Source organism: Rutilus rutilus (genome assembly GCF_951802725.1).
Source record: "Rutilus rutilus genome assembly, chromosome: 18".
In the NCBI taxonomy this organism is placed as follows: Eukaryota; Metazoa; Chordata; class Actinopteri; order Cypriniformes; family Leuciscidae; genus Rutilus; species Rutilus rutilus.
In genome coordinates, this window is record NC_140231.1 from 11,723,733 (window position 1) to 11,751,624 (window position 27,892).

The 27,892-nt window shown below is 38.9% G+C and overlaps 4 protein-coding genes across 7 annotated transcripts in view; 1 reads left to right on the forward strand and 3 right to left on the reverse strand.

The window, feature by feature from the left end:
* The first annotated feature begins 53 nt into the window (after nucleotides 1–53).
* Nucleotides 54–4,561, forward strand: LOC311277221 (15-hydroxyprostaglandin dehydrogenase [NAD(+)]). The gene is made up of 7 exons (XM_084387449.1): nucleotides 54–359; nucleotides 1,161–1,284; nucleotides 1,446–1,552; nucleotides 1,658–1,754; nucleotides 3,564–3,640; nucleotides 3,743–3,906; nucleotides 4,047–4,561. The coding sequence occupies exons 1-7, from the start codon at nucleotides 264–266 to the stop codon at nucleotides 4,195–4,197; spliced, it is 816 nt and encodes a 271-aa protein (XP_084243575.1). The 5' UTR covers nucleotides 54–263; the 3' UTR covers nucleotides 4,198–4,561.
* Nucleotides 4,562–4,629: 68 nt separating this feature from the next.
* wdr55 (WD repeat domain 55) lies at nucleotides 4,630–17,200 on the reverse strand. Of its 2 annotated transcripts, XM_084387447.1 has the most exons (8): nucleotides 17,122–17,200; nucleotides 16,765–16,919; nucleotides 11,856–11,956; nucleotides 10,820–10,907; nucleotides 10,494–10,673; nucleotides 7,901–8,000; nucleotides 7,258–7,427; nucleotides 4,630–5,317 (listed from the first exon to the last, which is right to left on the reverse strand). In XM_084387447.1, the coding sequence occupies exons 1-8, from the start codon at nucleotides 17,158–17,160 to the stop codon at nucleotides 4,975–4,977; spliced, it is 1,176 nt and encodes a 391-aa protein (XP_084243573.1). In that variant the 5' UTR covers nucleotides 17,161–17,200; the 3' UTR covers nucleotides 4,630–4,974. The 2 variants fall into 2 exon arrangements, with proteins under 2 accessions (XP_084243573.1, XP_084243574.1); XM_084387448.1 differs by lacking the exons at nucleotides 16,765–16,919; nucleotides 17,122–17,200 and adding an exon at nucleotides 12,098–12,221 and having other exon boundaries at nucleotides 4,636–5,317.
* LOC311277218 (uncharacterized protein) lies at nucleotides 12,098–16,528 on the reverse strand. Of its 3 annotated transcripts, XM_084387445.1 has the most exons (3): nucleotides 15,723–15,779; nucleotides 15,485–15,617; nucleotides 12,098–13,367 (listed from the first exon to the last, which is right to left on the reverse strand). In XM_084387445.1, exons 1-3 carry the CDS (start codon nucleotides 15,723–15,725, stop codon nucleotides 12,112–12,114), a joined length of 1,392 nt encoding a protein of 463 aa, XP_084243571.1. In that variant the 5' UTR covers nucleotides 15,726–15,779; the 3' UTR covers nucleotides 12,098–12,111. The 3 variants fall into 3 exon arrangements, with proteins under 3 accessions (XP_084243571.1, XP_084243569.1, XP_084243570.1); XM_084387443.1 differs by lacking the exons at nucleotides 15,485–15,617; nucleotides 15,723–15,779 and adding an exon at nucleotides 16,097–16,528; XM_084387444.1 differs by having other exon boundaries at nucleotides 15,485–15,832.
* A 4,674-nt stretch (nucleotides 17,201–21,874) lies between the features above and the next one.
* Nucleotides 21,875–27,892, reverse strand: part of chm (CHM Rab escort protein) — a 74,818-nt gene continuing 68,800 nt past the window's right edge. The window contains exons 14-15 of the mRNA XM_084387109.1: nucleotides 22,687–22,844; nucleotides 21,875–22,573 (exon numbers count right to left, since the gene is read on the reverse strand). Coding sequence (XP_084243235.1) covers nucleotides 22,319–22,573; nucleotides 22,687–22,844 — 413 coding nt within the window. The 3' untranslated portion in view covers nucleotides 21,875–22,318. The remainder of the gene's footprint in view (nucleotides 22,574–22,686; nucleotides 22,845–27,892) is intronic.

Here is a 27,892-nt window from a genome sequence, read left to right on the forward strand (position 1 = left end):
GGTTAACTCCACCCCTTCACCCTCGCCTCTTTTCATTCAGTTCATCCGCAGTTAGTAACTAGTTAGTCACTGTTGACGTTGGTTGGGTCGCCTGTGTTTTTCTGGTTTTATGAGTCTAGAAAAAAAAAGCAGCATTTTAATTTAGCAGCATCATTGCTTTTGTAAACACCAACCAACAGGCAAATCGCGTTTCGGACGCGTTCTTAACTTGTCGCGTCACTCCTTTTCCACTCATTTGTGATTCTTTCTCAGGTGTGTGGCTGATGATGGATTTAAAGGATAAAGTTGCAGTTGTGACCGGAGCAGCTCAGGGTTTGGGCAGAAGCTTTGTCGAAATACTCCTGAAAAATGGGTCAAAGGTAAAATAAAATAATTTATAAAATGTATCAAAAACGTTTTTAATTTTTTTTAAAAAAATTATTTGTATATGTAAACAAATATTGTACAATACAATACAATACAATACAATACGAAAAAAAATAAAATAAATCAAGCATCTTCTAAACAATACAGTGCTGTAAAGACTCAAAGGCTGTCGAAGGGCTTCCTCGCGCCGCTTTAATTGTTCCAGCAGAGCCCGTTCCAGATTCGAATGCACGTCACAGAATGACAAATATACGAGATTACCAGGTAGAAAATTCGGAAATTCTACTGAGGAAATATATATATATATATATGTATATATTATATAACCCTAACCCTAACACTGGACCTAAGAAAAGCAGAGAAACAGGCAAAATAATTTCTGAAAAAACGTTGGACCTGACATTGAAAACACAGTCGTTGTACAAACGTCTGGTAATATTTGGCTGCGATAAGACTGAGGTCAACGACTGGGGTCAAAGTCGGAATGTGCTGTGAAGTTTGACCCATTCTGGGGCCACAATTTTAAGTCTTTTTAATAAAATATTCTATCCATTAAAATAAAAAATATATACATTTTAAGAATAAATACAAAACATTAGCTTTTATTTTCTTTTTTTTTAACTTAAATTATTAGTAGTAGGCTATATAATATTATATGGTCAACAAGTCATCCTCATTGAGAAAAAAATATGAAATAAAAATGGATGAAGGATACAAAAGGCACCTACTTTACTTATGTATTGTTCAGTACTGTACTATAGGCTAATAGCTTACACCGATTCATTTGATTACAGGTGGCTTTAATCGATGTGAATAAATCAGTGGGAAATGAATTGAAAACCACACTTGATGAGGAGTATGGACGTGACAGAGTTGAATTTTATGTTGCCGATGTCTCATCAGAGGAAGATTTTAAAGGTCAAGATGTTTTATTATCTGAAAATGATTACACGACCCTGTGACTGAAATGATTTACAATATCGGATGTCAGTTACAGGACAAACAACTTCACAGCAGATAATAAGAGCAGTGAAAGCGATTGAGGATATCTCATGGATTTTTCACATTTTCCTTTACAGGAGTTTTGGAAAGAGTTGTAGAAAAGTTTGGCCGCATAGACATCATGTGCAACAATGCAGGAATCATCAATGAAAAACAGTGGGAAAAGACTATAGCAATAAACCTGGTAGGAATCTATCTATCTATCTGTCCGTCTTTTTATTTGTCTGTCTGTATGTCTGTCCATCGGTCTGTCTTTGCTTCAGTTTTGTTGTTCATGTTGTCATTTCAGGGTGGAGTGGTCAGGGGCACATATCTGGCTCTAGAACATATGAAGAAGGAAAACGGTGGTAATGGAGGAGTCATTATCAACATTGCATCTATGGCAGGTTTGATACAGTCTATAAATAAACAGACAGAATGAAGTTCCAAACGTAGGTTCGGGAGGAGCCTAATCACTCAGTCATTCATTCAATTATGTCAGTCATCGTTACGAGCAGAAGTCATTGCTTCCGGCGACAATTCTTCCGGCATTCGGCCCCGCCCAGTGAACCATACATCCTCTTTTTACATCCTTAAAACTATACATCCTCTTTTTACATCCTCAAAACTATACATCCTCTTTTTACATCCTTAAAACTATACATCCTCTTTTTACATCCTCAAAACTATACATCCTCTTTTTACATCCTTAAAACAATATATCCAGTTTTAACATCCTCAAACCTAGGCCTATATCTTCAACCATATACATCCTCTTTTCTTTTTTTGCAGGAGCAGTTATTTCTCCCATGATTAAAATTTATTACATATCAATTGTATTGCATTGCATATTTCCTTAACAGTGTTCTGCACGGGACGAGGGATTAAATCTATTAAAGTCTTCTCTCCTTATATCGCCAAACTACTCACAGTTGATTACAGTTTGCTGTCTGTGGTAAACACTTTTTGGGGGGTTTGATTGATTGAAGTTTATTGAACTCGTAGCTCGAGCCAAGCCTCCAATAAGGACGGCAAGCCATGTTTGTTTAACATTAATGATTAAGACCGGATGGGCAGGTGAACTCATGAAATAAAAATGAAAAGACAGGATAAAAATATATCTGTGAAAAATTAAAATTCTGTAATTTACTCATTTGAACAAGCGACACCTTGATGTTCATTCACAACGACGCTTTAAGTCGCTTTCCAGAACCTTCACCCTCACTGTTCCTCTTTGGTGGAATGAGCTGCCAACCTCCACCTGAACTGCAGAGAACATCTTTCAGTGAACATCCTTCAGGAAGGATAAAGGCACACCTCTTCCACAAGCACTTTAAAGGGTGTCATCATAATAGACTTTATTGTCATCAATAAAGAAGTTGTCATTTACTCACCCTCCAGTTGTTCCAAACCTGAATGAGTTTCTTTCTTCTGCTGAACCACAAAGAAGATATTTTGAAAAATGTAGGTAACCAAACAGTTGATGGACCTCATTGACTTCCATATTAAGAAAAAAATACTATGGAAGTCTAGTAAAGCAGATACGGACCCTCGGCCCACCGTCTATATGGGGTCCATCAACTGGTCCGTCCGGTTGCCAACATTCTTCAAAATATCTTCTCTTGTGTTCAGCAGAAGAAAGAAACTCATTCAGGTTTGGAACAACATGAGGCTGAGTAAATGATGACAGAATTTTCATTTATAGGTGAACTATCCCTTTAAACCAAAGCACTTACACACACACACACACACACATTAAAATTCTACTTCTCTGCACTTCTTCTCTCTAGCTTGCTTCCTAATCTTGTCTAATAAATCTGGCATTGTATATTACGAATATTGTTGGCTCTTTGACTAATTGCTTTAGTTCCTCTTACTTTTGTGTGTCACTTTGGATAAAAGCATCTGCTATATGCTTAAATGTAAATTGACATCATGTTGTTTCAATACGTATGACTTTCCGAATTTGTGGAACACAAATTATTAAGATATTTTGCTAGTTTGACCATACAATGAAAGTCAGTGGGGTCCAAATGTTGTTTTAGACCCCATTGGACATTTCCCACTTGGAGACATTTTTCAAAAATATCTTCTTTTCTGTTCGGCTGAAGAAAAAAATCATACAAGTTTGGAACGACATAAGACAAATTAAAATTTTAGGTTGAATTATCTCTGCAAGCACATGCCTTGACTGAATCTTTGCATATCGGCTGCAGGTCTAGGGCCTTTGCCAATGACGCCCATCTACACAGCAACTAAACACGGCGTGGTGGGATTTAGCCGTGCCATGGCGGTATGTGTTTTGTCTTCAGTCTGGGTGGTGAAAAATAATGCATGAAGCATTCAAATCTGTTTGTGAAAAAGATTCTTTTCTTTAATTGCATGTGTCAAATAGGCCGTTTCCAAGATGGTTGACTATGGGGTGAGAATCAACATCCTCTGTCCGTGGTTTGTGCAGACCAATCTTCTGTCCTTCATGAAATCAGAAGAGCACACCGGAAGTTTCTTTCCATTGAAAGGCTTTACGGAGATGATGATGGAGAACCACGGCTGTCTGGAGTGAGTTAACGCGTTTATCCTTCCTCCCAGGAGAGAGATGCATACCAGACAAAGCAAGACTATGAATTTAACGCCAAAATTTAGAAACATTTGTATAGATGACAGGTACAGTCGATGTAATTGTTGTAATTTTGTTACAGGGTTGATGCTGTTGCCAAGGCCTTCCTTGTTCTTGTGAAAGATGAGAGCAAGAATGGAGAAGCTCTGATGATTGAGCCTAAGGGTCCAGCTTTTGTTTCCTTTCCTCAACAGGCCAAAGACATTCCATCGACTCCAGTCAGTCTAGAGTAGCCAATCAGCTTCTTCCTCTGACACTGGCGTACCGTCTTGAGCCCCTGTGTGAATTGATGGATTTTAATTCGGGATTAAAGCTTTTGCCTGAGCTCGTATGCATTTATCTGGCTTGCCAGGCAAGGTATTTAAAGAAAACCCATCCTTAATTATAGTTTTTGGTGGTGCTTTTTGATTGTTACAATCATGAATTTCAGTACATTTGCTTCTATGGCAGAATACGCTTAAGCTGGCATGAACTGATGATCATATCTGTATATCTCTCTCTCTCATGCACATACACATAATTAATCAGAAAATATTCTGCATATGTTGTTCTCATTTAAAATGTATATATTTTCAATAAATAAGCTACTTCATTTAATATCATGGTTGTGTTGAAAGTTCATTGGACTTTCACCAGAGAAAAAAATCTAAATTAAAATACAAGAAAATATTCATTTCATCCTCAACTTGGACGTATTGGATTTTTAGTTTAATAATTAAATTGCCAGTTTAGAAAACCATAAGCAGTAATAGATAAAAAAAAAAAAAAAAAAATACTAGAGTAAACTTGTCTTTTGTTACATTCTTTGGCCAATAAATGTTTTTGTGTTGATTTATTAAGAAGCCGTAACTCAAACAAGAACGTGACAGCATTGCATATATTTTGAAATTGAGGCTAAAAAAAAAAACCTATTATACAAATATAAATGTGAAACAGATTCAGATGTTAATCTGAAAATATACATTAATTAGACAACACAATACTGCAAATGTGATTGCAATAAATTATATTCAGTCGCTTCCACTGTCATCGTCATCATCATCATCATCCTCCTCCTCTTCTTCTTCTTTACCGTTTTCCTCAGTTGTGTCTAAAAGGCCTGCGAAGAAATTCTGTCCCGTATCAAAAGCTTTATTACTCAGAGCTTTGAGGCGTCTGTCTTTTTTCTTTCTACGTCGATAATCGGTTACTTTCATCTCGGGTATGCTGGAGATGTCCCAGAATTTGATCAGCTCATCATGAGCGCAGCTGGCCAGGAAACGCGAGTCTCTAGATGGTGCGATCTCCTCTATGGCTTCGCCGACATGCTGTCCGATACTGCCCACCACACGGTTGGGCAAGATACTGATGGCCCTGCAAAATTAAGGATTTTATCATTAGTTTTACTCATTTCATTGGATGTTAATGACACCCTGTCAATATCAGCGTCTGACAGCTACTTAAGCCCTATTCGGACAGGATTAACTTTACAAGGCTAGACGGAGTGATGTAATTTTACCACAGGTCGTCTGTAATATTAACGGCCTGTTCGCACGGAATAAGATATCTCAGTAAAACTAGCAGAAGTGGGAGAGTAACTCGATTTGCGCATCGCCGTCCCCCTCCTGTCGTCATACGTGTATTACGTTACTTCCTGATATCACGTGCGCAAACACATATAACCTATATTTATAAAACAGTTATGTGTGGTCGAACGATGAATTAACTTCAGATTGGATTGTGTTGGTAAAAGGCACTTAGCTAACGCTAAAAGATGTTTCGTGCCTCTAACAAATGCTTTCGATCTTCTTTCTGATCTGAATGGTATGTGGAAAACACTTAGCCTGGTTCTACCAGACTCTCGTACATTTCATTTGTACAGAGAGTCTGGCCTCTCTCCATTGAGAAACGTTTACTTCCTTGTAGGCGGGTTCTCTGTTAAAGTTCAAAACTATTGGATCTGCCCAGAGTCACTCAGGATCTGCCATAGCCAATCGCTAACATGTGGTCGTAACGTAATGTCATGCGCCGAAACCGGCCGGAAACAACAAGTCCGAATGATCAGAGGATTATGTTTAGAATAAGATGTCTGTCTTTTATAAAGTTTATAAAGCGACGAGAATACTTTTTGTGCGCAAAAACAAACAAAAATAACGACTTTATTCCACTATTCATTTCCTTCTCTCGATAGATAGAGCAGTTTGATAGAGCAGCGCGTCTGTGTTGTACGTCACACTATTGGCCGACGCCAGTCATGTGTGTGATCACATCAACGTCATCGTTCTCAGCCACTCCCTCTGTTCGCTGATTGGTCCTACAAAAAATTGATTTCTGGAAACCTAAGAATATACAGCAGTCCCAGACGTAGTACTGAAGGAAAATGAAATTGAGCGGAAGTGCGTAGGAGGGCGCAGCCAGGCTAGAAAACACTTGAGTTTTGCCACAGACTCGTCAACTGAATGCTTTATCAAGCGTCTCCATACTTGAAAAACAGAGGAAAACTACTTTTAAACAGGAAATTACCAAATATTTACGTAAATATTTACAGCGGGTCTATTCGCACGGGATTAGTATTACATGAGGTCATTTTTCCGGACCTTTTACTGAAGGTAAAAGTCGCCATAATCTTTACTGACATTGTTCATAATGATTACTGAGATGGCACATTCGGACAGGACTAAAATCACAGATAAGCTCTGGTAATTAGTACTTTACCCCACCTCTCCATGTTAAACTAGTCCCGTCCGAATAGGGCTTTACCCTCTTAATTCCTATGGAAGCAGTAAGGGTGTACTTAGTTTGTCATGCGTGGCTTCTCCATTTTGGCCTAGTTTTTGTTAAATAAACAATGACACTGTGTAATATGTCATGTGGTGTTGTTCATCTTAGGTTGTATTAACCTCATTTTAAGAACTGCTAAAGACCAGAATGATTTTTTATTATGTCCTGATACATAAAAACATAGAATTCAAATGTGTACACTTTCTTTTTCACATGACTATTTAAACGGTCCTTAATGCTGATTGGGCAATAGGCAATTTTATTTACAATAAAGCATGACTATAACCGCTGCGCAACCCCCTTAGCAACCTTTATTATCCTTTATATCTATTTTCAGTGTGGAGACAGTTTTATAAAAGCAATAAGTTACTCGAGGCATTCTGTATTGTGAATAGTCACGCTTCACGTCGTGCCTAACAACATCCTTATTTACAATACAGCTTTTTGCTAACATATGCACACACAAAGTGAGATAAGACCATGAACAAAGAAAGTAACGATGTAACAAAACACCTGTTCCAAACGTGCCTCACCTGATCACTCCATCAGTAGAGGCAGCACACAGTATGTTGTCCGTAATGGGGACGATACAGTCCAAAGACTCAGCCTGAACTGCGAAACGGTCACTGGTGGCACCAAAACCGTTCCAGTTGAAAATGTATACGGTGCCCTCACTGGATCCACAAACAACTTTACGGCCTCTCTGTGGCAAAAAAAAAGAGTTTTTTCATGATTAAAACTACACTACCCACCTTATTTTTTATGAAACCATGGTCACATACATTTTTACCATGAATGTGCGAGGCTTTTGCAGTTATGCAAACTAGTATAGTGGTATTTGTTATATTATTTTAATCATTATAATAAAAACTGGTTTGTAGTGCAAATAGCTTTAAATGTTCACTGCACTTCCTTATTCTTTTAGTTATTTTTTAATAACAGCTAATGAATCGAACACCTCACACATTCAGGGGAAAGGGTTTACTTCGATGAAAATTAAGGTGGATACAATAGTTACGGTAAATTAATTCGATCAGACAAACAGCACGCCAAAAGTGCTGATATTTTGTGTAGTAGTTTTTATGACTGCATTTGTTCAACTCAACAAGAAAAAAGCCGAACATACAGTGTCTAAAATGTTAATTAATTAGCAATACTGACATTGTTTAGACTTACTTTCATAATAGAAACAGAGGTAAGATCTCCATTTTGGAATTCAGAAAGCAGTTCAAATCTTCGTCTTTTTATATTGAATACACCCATAGTGCCATCGCCACTGAAAACAAAACAAAAAAACAGTTATACATATACAGCCATGAAAAAACATCAGATTTCATCAAATTTAAACATAAGGTGATTATATATTTGCACTAATTTAGAAAGAACATTACATAAAATATTGCGCCATGTGCCCTTTTGTTTAATGAAAGAGAGCATAAACATTTTACGGAGCACCTCTGACAAATATCTTTAATTTTTTTTTTTATATCTATTAACCCGTTTTTCTACATTAATAAATGTATTTTTATTATTTTGTGTGGAACTATTTATATACATTTACTGCTTTGTGGATGGAGGCATGAGCTTCCAGGATCACTGAAGACTGACGACCTCTGCTGTCTGGTTTTGGGAATGCAGTGTTTGGTACCTTTAACCACAAATTAACTCAATTGGCAGTCCACTGGACACACTGTTATACAGTTGGACGGTTATAATTTGATAGACTGGGGTGAAAGTACAAACTAATGTGCTTGTGTCCAAAAACAAAATCTATTTAGTCACTGTGTGAAATCACCAGTTGGTAAGTACAAGTTTCCTTGATAGGTATAGCAGTATTTTCATTTGAAAGTGCCAGTGAGGTTCATTCTCGTGTTACACAGCACGTTTGAGCTTCAGCAAGAGCCAATGAGGTTCATTCCCGTGATACGCAGCACGTTTGAGCTTCAGCAAGAGCCAATGAGGTTCATTCTCGTGTTACGCAGCATGTCTGAGCTTCAGCAAGAGCCAATGAGGTTCATTCTCGTGATACGCAACACGTTTGAGCTTCAGCAAGAGCCAATGAGGTTCATTCTCGTGTTACGCAGCACGTTTGAGCTTCAGCAAGAGCCAATGAGGTTCATTCTCGTGCTACGCAGCACGTTTGAGCTTCTGCAAGATCCAATGAGGTTCATTCTCGTGTTACGCAGCACGTTTGAGCTTCAGCAAGAGCCAATGAGGTTCATTCTCGTGTTACGCAGCACGTTTGAGCTTCAGCAAGAGCCAATGAGGTTCATTCTCGTGTTACGCAGCACGTTTGAGCTTCAGCAAGAGCCAATGAGGTTCATTCTCGTGCTACGCAGCACGTTTGAGCTTCTGCAAGATCCAATGAGGTTCATTCTCGTGTTACGCAGCACGTTTGAGCTTCAGCAAGAGCCAATGAGGTTCATTCTCGTGTTACGCAGCACGTTTGAGCTTCAGCAAGAGCCAATGAGGTTCATTCTCGTGTTACGCAGCACGTTTGAGCTTCTGCAAGAACCAATGAGGTTCATTCTCGTGTTACGCAGCACGTTTGAGCTTCAGCAAGATCCAATGAGGTTCATTCTCGTGTTACGCAGCACGTTTGAGCTTCAGCAAGAGCCAATGAGGTTCATTCTCGTGTTACGCAGCACGTTTGAGATTCAGCAAGAGCCAATGAGGTTCATTCTCGTGTTACGCAGCACGTTTGAGCTTCAGCAAGAGCCAATGAGGTTCATTCTCGTGTTACGCAGCACGTTTGAGCTTCAGCAAGAGCCAATGAGGTTCATACTCGTGTTACGCAGCACGTTTGAGCTTCAGCAAGAGCCAATGAGGTTCATTCTCGTGTTACGCAGCACGTTTGAGCTTCAGCAAGAGCCAATGAGGTTCATACTCGTGTTACGCAGCACGTTTGAGCTTCAGCAAGAGCCAATGAGGTTCATTCTCGTGTTACGCAGCACGTTTGAGCTTCAGTAAGAGCCAATGAGGTTCATACTCGTGTTACGCAGCACGTTTGAGCTTCAGCAAGAGCCAATGAGGTTCATTCTCGTGTTACGCAGCACGTTTGAGATTCAGCAAGAGCCAATGAGGTTCATTCTCGTGTTACGCAGCACGTTTGAGCTTCAGCAAGAGCCAATGAGGTTCATTCTCGTGTTACGCAGCACGTTTGAACTTCTGCAAGAACCAATGAGGTTCATTCTCGTGTTACGCAGCACGTTTGAGCTTCAGCAAGAGCCAATGAGGTTCATTCTCGTGTTACGCAGCACGTTTGAACTTCTGCAAGAACCAATGAGGTTCATTCTCGTGTTACACAGGTCAAGCAGGTTCGGTTGAGCTTCTGTTTATTTTCGCTGATCAATGTTTAAATGTGAATAAAAGCCTAAATTAAATCTGTTCATCATATAAAGTGATCGAGTCGCTTTAGAAAATTTGGACTAAACCGCTCAATTCATCTGGATTCGTTTTTCAATCTCTTTATAAACTCTTTGAAGCGTCAAAGTGGTAGTTGTGTAGCTCTCAGCTTTCATAAAACAAATCAGTGTTAACCCTTTAAGTTACTACGTTTTTTCGACACGGCCCGTAACTCGTACAACTCGTAAGATGATTCGTACAACAGTTTCTACGATCTACTTAGGCCTACGATGTTTTTGGGAAACGCAGCCCTGAGTGTTACTGACAGACTGGGAAGAGAGGTGCCGCAGTGTTAAATAAATGAAAAATGTGTATTTTGAACAATCAAGCATAAGAGGGCATAATAGGGCCCCTTTAACATTACCTGGAAGTAAGTAGTGTCCTTTTAGCCTGGTCAATGGCGATATCACTAATATAATCCTCATGGTGCTTCAGATCCATAAATGATGTTCCTTTCCTCAGGTCCCAAACCTTCAGCGTTCCCTCATCATCTCCTGTTGCAAATATATTCTCATCAACCAGCAGCAGGGCATTGACTGGGACCCTTAAAAAAAAACACGATCAAAAACATTAATTACTTTGCTGTTCAAAGAGCTCTGCTAACATTTCAAGAGCTTTACTAATACAACCAGAATAAAAAAAAAAAAATGTAAGAATGGCTTTATAAAAATAGATGGGAAGATCAAATACGTGTGAGCTTTCGGGATGCGTGTCACTAGTTTTCCAGCCTCCACGTCCATGATGTGGACAGCCTTGTCTTTAGACACGCTGAACAATTCTGAAGAACAGAGAGAAGAGAAATCACTGGTAATTGCTTTGACATTTTTGTAAGCCTTTTAGCACTTCTGGTTCCATCGTCTTAAAGTCAAAGGGTTTTTTGAATGTGTTTTCAGTTAAATGGCTGAAATAAGGTCTGTGGTGAACACAAACTCAAGATATTTACTCACTTTACGACAGTAATACCCCCATTTCTTGGGGGTGATTTTTTTAAAGCTTTCACGCGACATAGGCGGTTTCTAAAAAGTGGCTAAAAGGGACTACAGAGGTTGTGTGGGACATTAAACATCATCAGCCAAACAGATAAAATCATTTACTCACTAGTCAGCTTTCACAGCCTCTTAGGCCTGGTTTCACAGACGGGGCTTAAATTAAGCCAGATTAGTTAAATTAGGACATTTAAGTGGCTTTTTTAAACGTGCCTTAGAAAAAAAACATTACTGGAGTGCATCTTAAGACAAAACAATGAGTCTGACATATTTTAAAAGATATCAGTGCAAGTTGTTTTCAGTTAAAGCAGCTCAAACATGCATTTTAGTCTGGGACTAGCTTAAGCCTTGTCTGTGAAACCGGCCATTGGTGTTTATGATCACGCTCTCGCAAACTATTTTAACTCAAACTTTCAGGATTTTTTTGTTTTTAAAGAATCAATAGTTGTTGGAATCTTAATTGTGGCGAGTCTGAAGTGTTGTGTAGCCTACGTTTAGCTTTTTACATCTGCCAATTGAATTTAGGCTTCAAACTTTATAAAAGTTGTGTTTATTTGTGAAGATTATCGCAAAAAGTGTAAGAATAATAAACTTTTGTTGGTCACGGAGCTTATTTAACGCAACAATCTAAAAGCAAATGGAAGAATCCTATTGTTTTTTGTTGAGGGATCAGGGTGATGCGCGACCTATAAAACAAAAAACCCATCATCCCAGCAGGGGAAACACTAATGAACGCTTACTCTGTCCATCACTGGAGAAGAGCACTTTCCTGCAGGACTTGAGATGATGTCCTGATGACCACAGCTCTTTGTTTGCTCCTTCAGTGCAGGAGTATGAATATCTGCAAACCAAAGAGAGATGAATTTATACCGAACCGCACTAGTACACTCCTGTCAACTACCAATAAATAAAGAGATACAGAATTGAAATACGTTTTGTCATTTATTATTGTAACAGGTGGTGTGCAACATGCACATCTTACATAGTTAACATGTTTTACGTCATGGTTTGCAGTTTCATAACAACGCTGGGGCACATATTAGTCAAGGCACAGCATACAGACACAATCTTGTCAAGGAATGTCACGTCCTCGCCTTGACATGTGAGCACCATGCTCACTGGTACATTTCCATTTAGTATGATGTACTTTGTGCGTACGCATCCACTAAGCCTCTCCACGTGGACTCTGAGATGAGCTATCTGGCGTGTCTTCTCCACATCTTTAGCATTCAGCCTGCTATGTCCACTTGCTCTCACTTCTGCACACATTAGTCCACCGACACGGTCCCTGATGTCAAATCCATGATCTGCCAACACCAAGTCCCCAGGCAACAGTTTGTTAAGAAGGCTGCTATTCTCAGTCACATGCTCGTCACTGACAGGACCTCCCCAGCCTTGGGAAACGAAAGAGATGGCTCCCCGTGGTGTAATACCGATGAGATACTTCAGGGTGTGCTTGTTTGTGTCTTGGGAAAATGTCTGCGCTCTAGCTTTGAGATTTGATGCTCTTCCAATGGTCATTTCAAAGCAGTCCACAATAACTGCTACACGATTGCCAAACGCCTCTACGAACTGACGTGGCATGGTGGCTTGCAAGCAATGTCTCTCTGGCCAGTGCACCAAGGGTTTGAGATGTGTAAACAGTGTACCTATGGTATCTCTGAATGTGGTGGACACTGTCTTTCGATCTACGGAGAAGAGGTACGCAATGTGCTGGATTGGTAGATTCAGCCTCAGGCGCATCAGAGTTAAGAGGAGCATCTGAAACGGTGAAAGTCTTCGGCTGGTCTGTGGCAGGCAGGGGAGGAGTTGTGTCAGCACACCCATCAGCACAGCAAAACATGATAGTCCAGTGTAGTACGTGACCTTCACGTCGTCGTCTTTTAAAAAATCCTCCTCCATCTTCATTTGAGAGAGCTCTTCCTTCAGTTTCCTGTTCTCCTCCAACAAGCGGTTAATTTCGGCACGCCTGCAGCTACAAAAACTACATTCCTGCTGTTCTACAGTGTTGTCTTTTGGGCCAGCTTCATCCATCTGTGAATCGTCATCTGGTGGTTCAGCCTTAACCATCTCTGATCTCTGGACAGCTAGATCCAGTGTTGCTGGTTCAGCATTGTTCTCTTTTAGGGCTTTCTGTCTCTTTGACCTCCGGTTAAACCGCTCAGAGTCCGTTGGTTTCACTTCTGTGTGCCCGAGGTGTAATGATGGCACCCAGTCGGGATCACACTCTAGCATCTCATAGGCTGGTTTGCCTAAAAAAAACAAAGAGTTATTTAATTAGTTAGATAGCTATGCGGCCAGCTACTGGTGCAAAGTTAGCGGTTTAGCAACTACTTAACCACAGCTGCATCCCAATTCAAAGACTTTCAAATGTGGCCTCGAAATGAGTCCTTCGTTTCCCATGCAATGAAGGATACAACAGATGTCCAAAAGTGTAGGCAGCTGACTTGTTTCCTCACTGCCTTAAGGCCCTTGCACACTGAGTCCGAAATTCGTATCCGAAATTTTCGCACGTTAAAAAATAAGCACGACCTCACGTTATGTCAATCACGCTTGCACACTGCACAAATATTCACGAATACGAAAAAACGCAGGTGAAAATTTCAGACTCAGTGTGCAAGGACCTTTATCAGGCAATGACTTCGCAGACAGTGTTTGCGCACAAAAGTACCTCACAAAACTGATTTTGGACAGGCATCCGAGTCGGCGTAACAGTGTAATGATCTACCGCAAAATAGAGCGAGCTGAAAGTCCCCCTGTGGTGAAAATCAAGTTTTTAATGTTGTTTATACATCCATGTGGTGTTTTTAATATGCTTTAAGACAAACAATGTGCAAATTTATAAGTCAACACCATTGCTGAGTATTTTCTCCTTAAAACTGCAGTGAACCAAAGACAGTCTCAAAAACTCGGTTTGAAATCGCTGGTGTTTCTGACGTCACAAACTACCTCGTAACCAATCAGGTCAACATGTGATCGTCAACGAGTGGATCTCTGGGCTGGTGTGAGTGAGTGGAGGCGGGGCTAATTTGCATTACAGAACCGCATATCCTAAATGAAGCAAGGGTGTAGGGTTACATTCAAGATGTATATATTAAAAAAAAAGTTCAAATATGTCATTTTGCTGATCAAAGAAGAGTTTTGGCATAGAATTCATTGTGCGCAAGAGACGACAGGATTTTTTCGAGAAGTTCTATTCTAGAAGAAAATTTCAGATGGCACTTAGAGGCTTTTGCATCTGAACTCTCATATATACACACACTACCGTTCAAAAGTTTGGGGTCAGTAAGATTTTTTTATGTTTTTAAAAGTAGTATCTTCTGCTCACCAAAGCTGCATTAACAAAAACAGTAATATTGTGAAATATTATTCCAATTTAAACCAGCTGTTTTCTATGTGAATATACAGTAAAGTGTAATTTATTCCTGTGATCAAAGCTGAATTTTCAGCATCATTACTCCAGTCTTCAGTCTAATATGCTGATTTGATGCTCAAGAAACATTTCTGATTATTACCAATGTTGAAAACAGTTATTTACATTTTTATTTCATGATGCTACGATGAATAGAAAGTTCAAAAGAACAGCATTTATCTGAAATCTTGTACACAACTGTTTTCAACATTGATAATAATCAGAAATGTTTCTTGAGCATCAAATCATCATATTATAATGATTTCTGAAGGATCATGTGACACTGAAGACTGGAGTAATGATGCTGACAATTCAGCTTTGATCACAGGAATAAATTACAGTTTAAAATAGAAAACAGTCATTTTAAATTGTCATAATATTTCACAATATTACAGTTTTTTTTTTATCAAATAAATGCAGCCTTGGTGAGCAGAAGATACTTTTAAAAACATTAAAAGAAAATCTTACTGACCCCAAACTTTTGAACGGTTGTATGTATGTATGTATGTATGTAGGCTATGTGTATATATATATATATATATGTGTGTGTGTGTGTGAATGTATATGTGTTATTGTATAGTATTCCCTAGTATTACAGTATATGAGTGTATAGTACAGTATATACACACACACACATACATACTTTACACTTCAGTTCCAATTGAACTCATGTGGCAAACATACTTACAAGTGTAATAAAGAGAATTTCTCGTGCTTCAGTCCCAGTGATCAAAAATAACTCTCTAGTTCAGGCTGGGTTACACCTCGACTCTGAGTGGCTCAGCTGAGTGCTTTGTTTTGACCACATTCATTCACTTTATTAGCCTAAATTAGCTTGCTCACTTTGCCGCAAAGTCGACAGAATAGTGCCAAGTTAGAAAATGCAGATGAACCTATGGCTACTACTCTCGGGAAATCAACACATACTCATTTGCTAAGTGAAGTTTATACACTTACCCGAATGAAAATGCCTGGAACACACTTTCAATGATCTTGGGATGTTTGCGAAGCGAATGTCCGTGCGTCTTATGGCGGATACCCAGGCCATCCGTCTCCGCTTGGTCACATCGGACACATGACTCCCTTCATTCTGTTTCCAGGCCGGGAAACAATAAAAAGAAAGTCCGCTGTCTAATTTTATGCCCCGTCTATCGTGTGAACGGACATAACATCCAACAACACAACATGTTCTTACCATGACTAAAACTTCCTCGGCGCGTCAAAAAGCACAACTTAGGTCAAAAGTGGCCTCACAAAATGGCGATTTTCCCATCAGCCACCGCGTCGGTAGAGCCGTGACGTCACGTCGCGAAACCCTATACAGACATTGGTCATTATACCAGCTGCGCCTTCTCGCTCCATGACCTTCTATATTATGCTTTAATGACTAAACTTAATAAGTAGGCTATCTTTATTGTTGTCAGTGATGTGCAGACTGTACATTATCTGTTCACATCGTTTCGACATTCGCGGACCTCGAAGCATGCAGCTCTGAATTGGGACACAGCTCATGTTTGCATTGCTAGCTTTAACAACAAAACAGTTGGCTGTGTTTTGCTTATAACTTACCTTTATGGAAATGCCGCGAGCACACCCGCATGTGTCGGGGAATGTTGCTGAAGGTGATGTGTCTTAGTCTTACTGCTGCCACCCATGCCATGCGACGCCGCTTGGTCAACTCGGAAATCTGAGTTCCAGTGTGCTGTTTCCAAGCCGGAAAGTTGAAAAATCGCAAGCCATTTATGATAGGTTTTCCACGCTGGTCGCGATTAACCACGCAGTTATTCACGCAACAAGAGTTCACCATTTCAACGTGTATAATACAAACGTTAACGTCTAAGTTACTTCCAATTATACCGCAGATTCCGTGACCTAAACTCCCGACATGCATTGCGCAGCTGATGTCACGACCTATGGTCACGACTCCCATGAAAACGTGCTGAATTCGAAACCGCGTACTAGTACTACTCTTACCATAATATGTTTCTATGGCAGAAAGAGTAGGAGTAGGAGTAGGAGTAGTACGCGGTTCCGAATTCAGGTTCTGCCTGCCCTGTAGTGTCAATATTATCTATCAAATCGTTTTTTTAAAATTTAATTTAAAAGGGTTCAATTTGGAATTACTAATATATTGTTTTACAACACGCAACATTAGCATTTGTGGGACCCCAAACATAAGACAGACAGTAAAGTCGAGGACTATAACTGTTAGATTCGTGAGAAATAAACAACCGTACAGGTATATATCTCCATCAATGTCTCCAGCTGCAAGGATGTCTTGGTTGGGATGAAATGCGATTGTGTTGCCAATCGCCTCTAGTTTGATGTCTTCTGGTGTCTCGCGGATCTTTGGTGCTTTGGGCTCTTCTTCAGTCTCCTCTCCAGCCTCCTCCTGTAAACACACCGCAACAAACACTGCATTCAGCTCACTGTGGAGAGCGCCGGCAGCTTTAACGCAGTTTATTACAGTTTAAAGTGCTTTTTACGACTCAATTATCAGGCATTTCGGTTGATTTTAAATGTATATTAAATATATATTCCGACAAATGACTGCACTGAAACGCTCGATATTGTACAACTACAAACAAACGTACTTGTTCAAATGAATCCTCGTGCTCTATGGAAGCCGCCATCTTTATTGTTTGCTACATACGTCACTTCCGCTACTGGAGTGGCCAGCAGGGCATGCTTTATTTTTACTCTAAAGTGAACGAGGACTTTTACATATTCCCGCCTCACATGCTGACACGTATGTATGTAAACAAAACAAAAAAATTGCTCATTGTACAGCTTCTGTGTTTTGTATATTTTGCATCAAAACCTCTACTTTATACATGTAATGTAATATATATATATATATATATATATATATATATATATATATATATATATATATATATATATATATATATATATACATTACATGCATGTAATATGTATGTGACAAATAAAGGATTTTGGACCTTAAAAATGATCGTAAATAAATGATAAAAAAGATAGATTTTTAATAGTTATTACAATGGAATTATGTTATTGTTGTCATTTATTTTCTTTTTCCCTTCAACATTAGGCTATAAAAAAATACTATATTTTGTGTAGAGACAAGAACATAGCAAAAGAAAAAAAGCCTATAAGTCAAAATCAAGCCCCAAAAAATGAAATCCGCATTGAGCTCATGTAATGACATAATGTAGCCACTAGATGTCAGTAAAAACACATTAAAGCTTTTCACATCAGAAGTGCTGCATCTTATTAAGACATAAATCGCTGTTTCTTCAGCCGTGGGGACGTTTGACATTTTGGAATTTGGAAAAAACACTTTTAGATTTTTTTAAGATAAATGATCGATGAATTATGTTTAACAGCATGGGATCAATATAAAGATGTAGTAAATGTAATTAAAAAAAAATCTGGAATAAATCATGTATCCTAAAAGTTTACAATTAAATAACATTTAATTTGTTTTGCTTAACTAAATGACAAAATTACAGCTTGACTTGAAACACGCACAAAGATGAATTTCCCTTGATTAAAACGTGGCATCACCTGTCACACCTGTCTAACCTCAACATTTTCCAATACACCATTGCACTCCTATTTGTTGAAAATGATTAAACATCTTCATTATGCTTGCTCTTGTATTGAGCACATCTAGACATGTCTAAGCATCCTTAGTGTCCTTTCTCTTCCACCTCTAGAAAGCACCTTATTAAATGATCTTCTTAAAGATAAAATCAGAGGTAGCCAGAGGCATCTGCTAGGTTTAAAAAAAAAAATGTCTCAATACTCAATTTGTTGAGAAACATTTTACAACTCCTCAGAGTAAGTCCCTAAAGATTCCTGACTGAATGCACCCCGTAGTGCCGAGAAGCACGGCTCCCGCTAGGTGTCTTGCCTGTGGCACATTCTACCCTTTTGCGTTTGAATGTCAAGACTCTCCATGCAGAAAATTGATTCCCAATGATGCTATTGAGCAGGCAGGTCACTCAAGAGAGAAGAAAATAATCTCATGCCCCCCAAAACAATGAGATGAAACCAAAATGCTGGAGATAAAGGATTGTCATGAAATTACGAAAATTGAGGAAATCGATCACAGAGCATGAAGCAGATATGGACACTCGATAGGTTTAGACCTAAATAAGGGCATGTTTGAGATCTCAGGTTCTCGTGTCTCAGCTGAGGGAAATGATCAGTAGGTCACTCTCAGAAAATCAGATCATTTGTGTGTCCTCATGAATTAACTGTATAGTGAACTTATATTATTTGAGAGATTTGAGCAAAGGCAAAGGAAGAAATTTCCTTTATTGGAGTTATATATATTTTTTTGCTTTTACTGAAAGAAAAATAAATAAAATATAAATATATATATACAGTATATTATATATAAAACATGCGTTATTCATATTTTAGAGAAAATGCGGCATTCGTCTTTTCCCCATGGTCTGTTCAACTCTGTTAAAATGGTTTGATAAAAGGAACTGCAATATGTTTTGGCTCTGTGGTTGAAACCGAAGCTAAAAGTTTTTTTTTAATTATTATTTCATTATGTTTACACTTACATTGGCTTCATAAAGCTTAATAGTTCAACTCTGTTATGGGATAAACACCATTTTTTAATCTCCAGCACACGGCCTGTGAATAATACAGTGTGGCGCAATGATACTTGCTGTGAGGCCATTAATGGACGTTTCCAAAATGACAGTAACAGGGTTGAAATAAAACAGCGATTTGTCGCATGATAGAGATAAAGTAGTGCATGATCACAGGAACTTCAAAATAATGCTGTGAGGACGTTTTTGCGCTAATCTTAAACCCTAGAACATTTTTGGTTGTAACAGGGTTGTCACAAAACACATTTTAAAGAGAAACGGCATGAGTTATTTATATTTCAAGAAATAATGATGTGTGATTTATTACAAGGGCACAATAAACCAGTTACCTTTTCATTTTTCAAATTTACATACACTACATGAATTTCAAACTTGCAGTAACAGGGTTAAAATAAAGCAGTGCTTTAGGGTCAGGGCTTAGGGCAACTAACAACAAATCAATTCATCAAGCTTGATAGTAACCAGAACTAGTAATCACCAGAACAACCTGTGAACAGTGTGGTGGTGCAATGATATTTAATAGTTGAGGCCATTATTAAAATGTTTTGCACTGATCTTCAACCCTGAAACATATTGTATGTAACAGGGTTGACACAAAGCACATGAGTTTCCAAATAAAAAGTGCACAAATTATTAATATTTATTTCAATTTTATGTATGATTTATCACCAGGCACAATAAACTCAGTCATCTATTCAAATGTATGTATGTATTCTAAAATTACAGTAACAGGGTTGAAATAAAGTAGTACTTTAGGGTCAGGGCTCAGGCTTACTAACCACAAATAAATTAATCTAGCTTGATAGTTCAGCTCTGTTATGATGTAAACACCATTTTTAGACATTTTTGCACTGATCTTCAACCTTGAAACATTGTATGTAACAGGGTTGACACAAAGCACATGATTTTCCAAATAAAAATTGCCCAAATTATTAATATTTATTTCAATTTTATGTATGATTTATCACCAGGCACAATAAACTCAGTCATCTATTCAAATGTATGTATGTATTCTAAAATTACAGTAACAGGGTTGAAATAAAGTAGTACTTTAGGGTCAGGCTTCAGGCTTACTAACCACAAATAAATTAATCTAGCTTGATAGTTCAGCTCTGTTATGATGTAAACACCATTTTTAGACATTTTTGCACTGATCTTCAAACCTTGAACAGTTTGTAACAGGGTTGACACAAAACGTGCTTTTTCAAAGAAAAATAGCATGAGTTATTAATATTTATTTACATTGTATGATTTATTACCAGGCACAATAAACTCAGTCATCTATTTAAATTTATGCGTTTAAATTCCAAAATGACATTCACAGGGTTGAAATAAAGTAGTGCTTTATCACAGGATAGTGATAAAGTAGCGCATGATCAGGAGCTTGCAGTGCAGCTTCAAAATACATCGCATTTTGCATTCTAAGCCTACACGACATGCATCCTAAAGTACATTAAACCTAAGACTGGTTTATATGTGACACGCATCACTCTCGACTTGACTCTAAACACTCGTCAGTGCTGTCAGGGGTGTGCTTTACTCCCAGCCGCCTAAAAGAACCAGCACACTTCCTCTGGTCTGGGACTAACCTGGGCCATGTGTTCAGCAGTAATTCTTCCCCTCCAGAACGGGTAAATACCCTCAGCAGAGCCCGTATCAAGTTCCACGGAAACAAAGACAGCAAGCGCTGTGAGGGACGACCATAATGAGCCATCTGTTCATCTATGGCAGTGCAAACCAAATGTCATCAAACTGTGCTCCTTCTCTCACTTCCTCGCATCGCCTTCAGAACAGGTGAACTGCACTCAGAGAGCATCACTAATGCTCGGCGTCACAGTTTACACTGGAGTTTCACAGTGACAGATGATGTCAAGTTCAATTCTGCAGGGTGGATGAGCACTTTAAATGTATCTGAGAGGAAATCTATGCGAATTCTGTTTAGTGAATGGAGTTAAATGTTTAGGTGCTGAAAAAACGATACTCCAAAAATATGTAATCAACATGCAAATGCGTAGAATTTGTACAAATGCATTAGAATGATGGGCGTTAGGATTCTGTTGGTACAAATTGTATACATGGAATGTTACTGTGTCATTCATATGAAAGAACAGATATGAAGAGAATATTAAGAATACATGCTGTTGTGGTGATTTAAAGTCCCCCTGTGGTGAAAATCAATTTTTTCAAGTATCAAGTAATGAAATATTTGTCTATGTGGTGTTTTTAATATGCTTTAAGACAAATCATGTGTAAATTCATAAGTCAACACCATTGCTGAGTATTTTCTCCTTAAACTCTAGTCAGAGAATCAAAGACAGTTTCAAAAACTCTGAAATCGCTGGTGTTTCTGACGTCACAAACTACCTTGTAACCAATCAGGTCAACGTGTGATCGTCAGCCAGTGGATCTCTGAGCAGGTGTGAGTGAGCGGAGGCGGGGCTAATTTGCATATTCATAGAACCCTATATACTAAATAAGGCAAAGTTGTAAAGTTACATTAAAGCTATTTTAAGGCATGAATAACTTTTTTCAAGGAAAGAAAAACATTTAAATATGTAATTTTGGTGATCAAAGATGAGTTTTAAGGAATGCATTAATAATTAAATTATCTATCTATCTATCTATCTATCTATCTATCTATCTATCTATCTATCTATCTATCTATCTATCTATCTATCTATATTTATATTATCACACACACACACGCACAAATAATGCTGCAGACATGAAACAAAAATACATCTTCAATTAAATATTTAATGCCACCAACCCTTTCTGCATGATACATTTATAGCTATTACAAATACTTATGGATGTGATGACACGAGACACGAAAGCATTTAAAAAAACATTTGAAGTTTGAAGCAGCAGCTCCTCACCAAAATCAGTGTGTTTGTCCTCCTGTAGAATATATAATAGGCACCTTGCTTGAACCATGCAAAATAGTGAATACATATACATATGAATACATTCTGGGGAAAAAAATTCATAAACCGCTTACAGTAACCGGTCAAAATAAAATATTGTAGAGGGTACTGAGTGTGAAAGTGCAAAAAGAAAGGCACATAAAATATATAAAAAGGGTTGATGAGAACTTGGGTTCTGAGACTGTGTATTTTGGATTCCATATGCTCAGTGAAATGGTGATTGAAGAGGAAATGAAGAAAAGTCTCTAAAGGGGTTATTCTTCAGAGGGTGGGCTCGTGTCCAGCGGTGTCTCCTGGGTAACACTGTCCATCTCTGCAGGTTCAGAGCTCTCAGTCGATGGACTCTTCTCTTCCTCCGCCTGGCTTTTATCCTCTCCTGTGTTATTGCTCTCATCAAACCCTGACCCTTCGGCCTGCGGGCCGTCTCCGTCGTAGATGATGTCCTCTGGGTTGGGTGCAGGCGGACAGAAATCTTCATCCGGGAGGAGATGATGAAACACTGATTCAGCCTGGAAATAAACAGAAAGAACAATAATCATAATAATAAAACATCCTATAATTTAGCCTAGAGGCAATATCTGATCCATAGAACGTAGTGTCTGCCTCCCTCTGCTGGACTCACCAGTTTAATGGAGTAGTCGCTGCCCAGGCTGCCGTCGGGACCGGTGCAGACGTGAACGTTGCTCGGCAGGCTGTAGCTGCTGCTGTCCTGGGCCGACGTGTCCCTCATGTTGAAGTACATGACCCACAGCACTGCAGGCTTGCTTCTCTCCTCGAAACCTGCACGGGATGTTTAAGCAGTCATTTCTTTACTGTCTTTTAATGTCTTGATGCATTTTAGATGTCTTGCCTTGACAATTCCTACAAATATTAAGCCTGGGTCAGTCTATATTAGGGGATCACTGTCACTGTCCTGCAGTTTAGCTTCAACTTGCCTCAACACCACTGCCTGCAAGTTTCTAGTATGCCTAGTAAGACCTTGTTTAGCAGGTTCAGGTGTTTAATTGGGGTTGGAGCTGAACTTTGCAGGACGGTGGTCCTCCAGGAGCAGGACTGGACACTCCTGACCTAGATGGAACCTTTTCCCATATGTTCTGCACTGATTTTGAGGGAAAATCCATTGGAATTGTATATCGGGAATATATGAGGGTCTAAAAAAAAAAATTTGGTGAAATGTTTGGGAGCCGAAAGTACTATGCTCAATCAAATTAGCTAAATAAATTTTACTATTTAATAGATTAACATGCAAATGCAAAATATTGTAGAAATGTATTAATGTTGGGTTGTTAGGATTATGTGGGCACAGATTCTAGCGTCATTGTGTCATTTATATGAAAGAAATCAAATGCTGTTGTGGTGATGGAAATCAACACCAATTCATTTATAAGAAATACCATTAATATCATAAAATATTATAAAATAACATAATTATGACTAACCTAGCCACCAATATTATATTTATAAATGGTATTATTATTGCTACTCAGTCCCTTTTATTTATTCATTATTAATTTGGGGAACATTTCTGCATGTATGTTATCATTTATACACTATCCTTTTTGCTTTGGAGTTGTTCCTGTAGTTTATTTGAAACAAAACTCATGTCACACAATATTTTGAAGATTTTCTGTTAAATGACTATTTCTATTTCCCTCAGGAAGGCATTGTACATTGATCATGTCAACACTGAATAAACAAATCTATATTGATATTATATAATAATAATAATTTCTTTATATAATATAGTTTTAAACATAACTATACATAATGTATTATTTATTCATATTGAAAATAAATGTATTATATATGAAAAAAATAATATAAAAAATGGAATAAATTATAACAAAAAAACAAGGCTGTGGAAAGATTTTGAAAGTCTACATTAGAACTCAAAATGTATGCAAATGAGGGAGTTTGCATCCTTGTTTAAATGTGAGGTGCTTCCATACACACAATAACAGTAATGTTTGCAACAAAACAAATGACAGCAAGATGACATGTTGGTGTTGTTTTTTTATATGAAACGTACAGTGAGGATTTCAGCACCAAGGACAGCGGAAAGCATTTTATGAGTTGATGGAAAGCCTGTAGACACTTTTGACTCCAAGGCCTTGTTTACACCTGGTATTAAGATGCGTTTTGGTTGGTCGGATCACAAGCAGACGAGGGACACATTCCCGTTTACACCTGGTGTTTTAATCCGTCTCTTTTGTCCACTTTCAACCACTTCTGTCCTGATTTTTTCGAGGGGAGGGTCTATGTGTGGGTAAATGAACGTTTTTTCAGATCTTTCGATCTAATGGACAATATAAGCTTGTGCAATATAAATACGAACGAGAAAGAAGACGACAGAAAAACATACTGAGAGCATCAGCTTTCATTTCTGCTCTGACAGCCGCAAGATCACCCCGAACACTGTATGTGTGTGTTAGAAATCAGGAATGGTGAGAGAACATTGAGCTTGGTATGTTTTTCGTCTTCAAACCAAACTTGGTTCTCCATCCGACAGAGTTTAAATCCCGTCTGGCTAGCGCCTCCCGTAATGATTACACGTTAGTTCAGTAGCCGGTCTTTTGTGGCGGTTTGAACCGCATTGGACCACATGAGCGTTTACACTATGAAAGCAATCCGGTTTAATGTGTTTTCGACTCCCTCTGGAAGTGGTTGAAAGTGGACAAGGTCAAAACTTTTTAGACCCCGTTTACACCTGTATTTAGCATCGTCCACTTGGGATCCGATCGACCAAAATGCATCTTAATAGGTGTAACAGGGCCATACTGTGTGAGTAGGTACTACATTTGAATTTACTTTGTGGCCGTTAAAAAAGTACACTCTATAATAGTATGAATATGGTTAGTATGATTATGAAATGTGGACGTACTACATCCGCCATGTTTTTTCTGTCACATGACCTACCACTGTCCATTGCGTTGCTTCACTTCCACTCATAAATCCTCTCCCAAGGCTTCATGGGATAATAAAGTGTCCATCAAATGCACACTTCAGTCGCTCGGCAGAAGATTCTACTGTTTTTCTGACATATTACTCTTTGTCACATACTGTTTTTCCGCATATTATGTAGTAGGGAAGTATTTAATTTCAGACGCAGCAACAGTCTTTCAGATTTTTAAACAGGACTAGATCAACAGACCAACATGTTGAGCAACAAATCAAACTCAGTTTTGTTTTACATGCCTCTCTAGACTGGTGTAAGACTGCAGACTGCTTTAGTTAGGCCAACTAGACAAAAGTAGGAATAATATTGTCAAAAATGGCACTTTCCTCATATACACCACTTATGGCAGTTTTAAAAGACTGACGTTGATTTATCATGAGATGAATCATTGTTAATATTTTGCTAGCGGCTGCATGACATGGGTCATCTAATCTCTTTTTCTTCTTCTCCTTTGATGACATCTTAGGCGAGACGGGCTCTATGGTCCAACAGAAGAGCAGAGGATCTCAAGAGTGTGTGTGCGTGTGTCTCGCTGGTTCGTTTAAAGCGTAAAGCTGTCAGTCTGTATCATTACCCTTTAAATACACGAGCCTCTGCCGCAAAAAGGTGGGAAAAGAAAGGCTAGAAAAAGCGAGAGGGAGAAGGTGTCAGTCTGAAATGTCAGAACGGTCATTACCCAAATGTCACACAATTATGACGCGTGTTCCTTTTCCTGCCCGGAGTGGCCCGGTGATTTGCTTAATTTGGCGAGGGGGCGAGGTGTGGCGGCATCAATGTTTAACGCCGCTTCAAATACACCACCCATCCTTTCCTCTGAATGCTGCCGGGTCACTGATTCACAAAACACTGAACACACACTGCCAAAGAATTTCTTCTATTATAGAGTCCAGACAGCCAAGAACATGCGACTAGATAATATATGGACACAGAGAAACTGGGAGGGGTAAAGAATAACCAAGTGTTGAAAAAACATTATTTATAATGATATATAAATGCATAAAACAATAATAATATAATTGAATACTTGAATCTTATTGGTTGACTAACGTTCAAAGTTGTGCCATTATTTTCAGGGAAATGTATGGCTCAAGTAGTTCCAGGCAGGTCTTGACCGCATTACAGTTCCTTATCGCTTCACTACGCCAAATGATTTCAGTTATTTAAAAAGTCCTTACACAGCCTACAACAAATGTCTTGAAATACAACATCTGAAGTTCTGAACAACGTCTTCAGGTGTAGTAACTGTAGTATAAGCAGAATAATTGACTATGGTCCATTGAATTATTAGAAAGCAATGCACAGCACCCGAGGTGCACTCTGCTTCGCGTCGTGGTTGCATCACCACCTCAGGTGTGTATAATTCAATGGACCATCAACAATTATTCCTTACTTAATCGATTTGACAGCACTTTTGCTCTCCGAACAAAACTAGTTCCAAATGAAGCAGGATCAAGCGTTGCGTGTCTCAGAGCAACACACACTGCAGTGGGGTTTCATTCCTCGCTTGAACCAATGACTCAATGTTTACTCAAAGTGAGTGAAATTCGAAGATTAACTTTTGTATAAAATATACTATTTTATATAAATTTATGGTTGGTTAGTATGTATAATCTTATATCTTAAGTTTAAAAATTATACTGAAGTATCTGTAAGTTTGCAAGTGTTTGGGCCGACAGCCAGACGACACAGTGGCTCTCTTTCGGTCATACGTACGCACACATGTTCCCAGATGTGACAAATGTCAGATTAGCATACAGCAGCACTCCTGATGGCGGCTAACACATGCCTGCAGCTGCAAACCTCCAAAACCACTGCCACCCTCTAACACACACTGGCACACTGCCTCAGTACACACACACACTAAACCACCACTGGCCTCTACAACCCTTTAAATAAAACTCAGAACATCTTAGATTTCACAATTTTACAAGTCGTTTTCAACCAAATCTCTCTCTTTCTTGCACAGAACAACCTCTTGGACTTATTGTCTGGTTTCAAAAGTGGACACTCAACTGAGATGGTCCAACTCTCGCTTTATTGAAGCTCTGAGACTGGTAAGAGCAGCTTCCAAATCTTCAAAACTTATCTTGCTGGATCTGTCTGCTGCTTTTGACACAGTTAACCACCAGATCCTCCTGTCAATCCGCATGACGAAGGGCATCTCAGGAACTGCACTCCAGTGGTTCAAGTCTTAACTCTCAGGTAGGTCCTTCAGGGTGTCGTGGTGAGGTGACTAAATCGCAACATCTAGCTACTGGGGTGCCTCAGGGCTCAGTGCTTGGACCACTTCTCTTCTCTTTCACTTCTCTTCATCTCCATGTCATCACTAGGATCTGACATTAGGAAACATGTTTTTTTTCCCTATCACTGCTATGCTGATGACACACAACTCTACCTCTCATTCCAACCAGAGGATCCGACAGTAGCTACTCGCATCTAAGCCTGCTTGCCTGCCAGACATTTCTTGCTGGATTAAGAACCACCACCCTTCAACTCAACCTTGTGAAGAAAGAACTTCTTGTGGTCTCAGCCAACCCAACACTTCATCACAACTTCTCCATTCAGCTGGGTTCGTCAACCATAACTCCATCCAGGACAGCCAGGAACCTTGGAGTTCTAAATGATGATCAGTTGAACTTCACAGACCACATTGCTAGAACTGCCTGGTCCTGCAGATTTGCCTTATACAACATTAGGAGGATCAGGCCCTTCCTGTCGGAGCATGCTACACAACTATCCAAGCTCTCGTTCTATCCAGACTGGACTATTGTAATGCTCTCATGGCAGGTCTTCCAGCTTGCACTGTCAAACCTCTGCAACTGATCCAGAATGCTGCAGCTAGAGTGGTCTTTAAGGAACCGAAAAAAGCTCA

Bases quoted from the DNA above. Each gene is read 5' to 3' on its own strand.
- LOC311277221 (XM_084387449.1), top strand. From the start codon at position 264: ATGATGGATTTAAAGGATAAAGTTGCAGTTGTGACCGGAGCAGCTCAG. The intron at 360-1,160 runs GTAAAATAAAAT...ATTTGATTACAG, and splicing joins TCCTGAAAAATGGGTCAAAG to GTGGCTTTAATCGATGTGAA. The intron at 1,553-1,657 runs GTAGGAATCTAT...TTGTCATTTCAG, and splicing joins AGACTATAGCAATAAACCTG to GGTGGAGTGGTCAGGGGCAC.
- LOC311277218 (XM_084387443.1), bottom strand. From the start codon at position 16,457: ATGGGAGTCGTGACCATAGGTCGTGACATCAGCTGCGCAATGCATGTC. The intron at 13,368-16,096 runs GTAAGTTATAAG...TGTTTTTTTTAG, and splicing joins CTCGCGGCATTTCCATAAAG to GCAAACCAGCCTATGAGATG.
- wdr55 (XM_084387447.1), bottom strand. From the start codon at position 17,160: ATGGCGGCTTCCATAGAGCACGAGGATTCATTTGAACAA. The intron at 10,674-10,819 runs GTATTTGATCTT...TTTTTTTTTAAG, and splicing joins CGCATCCCGAAAGCTCACAC to GGTCCCAGTCAATGCCCTGC. The intron at 5,318-7,257 runs GTGAGGCACGTT...TTAATTTTGCAG, and splicing joins TCTACTGATGGAGTGATCAG to GGCCATCAGTATCTTGCCCA.